This window comes from Pundamilia nyererei, unplaced genomic scaffold, assembly GCF_000239375.1.
Source record: "Pundamilia nyererei isolate P.nyererei 1_Seehausen unplaced genomic scaffold, PunNye1.0 scaffold00456, whole genome shotgun sequence".
NCBI lineage: Eukaryota > Metazoa > Chordata > Actinopteri > Cichliformes > Cichlidae > Pundamilia > Pundamilia nyererei.
Window position 1 is genome coordinate 152318 of NW_005187857.1, and position 1808 is coordinate 154125.

At 39.4% G+C, this 1808-nt stretch overlaps 1 protein-coding gene across 1 annotated transcript in view; it reads left to right on the forward strand.

The window, feature by feature from the left end:
• Positions 1-1808, forward strand: part of LOC102211662 (butyrophilin subfamily 2 member A1-like) — a 5901-nt gene that overhangs the window by 2113 nt on the left and 1980 nt on the right. The window contains exons 2-4 of the mRNA XM_005753710.2: positions 139-480; positions 852-1065; positions 1227-1291. Coding sequence (XP_005753767.1) covers positions 139-480; positions 852-1065; positions 1227-1291 — 621 coding nt within the window. The remainder of the gene's footprint in view (positions 1-138; positions 481-851; positions 1066-1226; positions 1292-1808) is intronic.

Here is a 1808-nt window from a genome sequence, read left to right on the forward strand (position 1 = left end):
AAGCTGCACCCTATAAATGTGCTTACTTTGTGTGATGAGTAACTATATTGTTGCTACACAGATAAAATGTGTTAGGAGAACTCTTTTCAAAACACAGTCATGACCTAATCACTGTTTTATGCCTTTTTCTCTTCACAGGAACAGCGGCCTCAGCAAACAATGTACCAAAGATCGTAGCCTCTGCAGGTGAAACTGTCCTCCTGCCCTGCAGCACCACTGCTAGCGACAATGTACCAACAGTAGAGTGGAGTAGGGAGGGTTTACCTCCAGATATTGCCTTCCTGTACCGAGATGGATGTGAGACCTTCGAGATGAAGAATCCAGTCTTTCAGTACAGAACAAACCTCATCAGGGATAAACTTCACCATGGAAACCTGTCAATGGTGATGTCCAACGTGCAGCGAAATGACAGTGGAAAATACCAGTGTGCGATTGTTAGGAACCCGAAAACAGTCATCGCAAGAGTGGAGCTGTTTGTAGGTACGTCCACTCAAAGATTAGAGCTGCATTTAATCCCCCTAAAGTAATTTTCTTCACTTTGTAAGTCTGCACGCACCTCACGTTTTGGTTTATGTTTCTTTAAACAACCTGAGGAGTGCATTTCACAGATTTCGTTCTTTATTCTAAGCAGCAGTAACTGTCTGCAGGGACCGTTTCTGCAGACAGAGGGCATTTTCACCCACATCATTTGTGACAAAGGTTCTCTTGGGTTCAAATGCAGATTCTTTAGTCATGTATCTCTATCTTAAAGCTCGGATGAGATTTCCTAATTGTTTCTCACAGTTTTCTATGGACATTTGAACTGAAATGTTGGTCATAGACAACAGCCTGAATAATGAATATTTTTGCAGGTGCTGTTTCTGAGCCGACACTCTCAATTGTTCCAGATGTGGGAGGTGGACTGACTCTGCAGTGTGAGGCCAGGTGTTGGTTTCCTGAGCCTACGATTAGATTTCTTGATGCTCAGGGAAATGAAATCAGTGCTGAAGACCCAAAGAGAGATAAAGAGTCTTTGGGATGCTTCACCGTCAAAAGAAGAGTCACTCTGCAGACTGCTACCAACAGGTTTCATTACAGTATTAATACTCAAACTTAAAGTGGCTCAATCTGGGTCATTTAGTTAAACTAAGTGGGATATGTTTTCAGAATATTTTCTGTGTGCACACTTTCTTCTTTTTCTAGAATAGCAAAGGAATAAATCCTAAATATGTGTCTTTTGATCACAGGGTCACCTGCAGAGTTCACCAGCCTGAGGTAAACCAGACCAGGGACTCAGAGATTTACATATCAGGTACACCAGAACTTTAACAAACACCTGGATGAATAAATAATTGTTATTTAAATTAGATTTAGACTTAGATTAAAAACAGTAACTTCTCAGTAAATAACAATCAAATTTAACTATATTTTGGATGTTAAAAAACAAACGTGTTGTTAGTATATCTTCTAACATCGCATTACTCCTGCAGTTCGATGTATATGGGCTACAGATAAGCAATCATTCTAAATATTTATTTTAATATTTCTAAAGTTATTTAAATACAACCGGAGATGAACAACAGCATGACATGTTACATTTTGTGATTATTTATTTAACAGAAGATGCATAAGCAACGTGAAACCACATACAGCCCATGAATCAGTAGTTTTGAAAACACCTTGGGAGTGATAACTTGGTGTAATTGCTTTTTGCGTAACTTTATCAGTGTCTCACAATGTTTTGGGGGAGTTTTGGTCCACTCTTCTTCACTACATTGTGTCAGTTGCTCCTGTCTCACCACTAGGGATGGGTATTGATAAGATTTTCA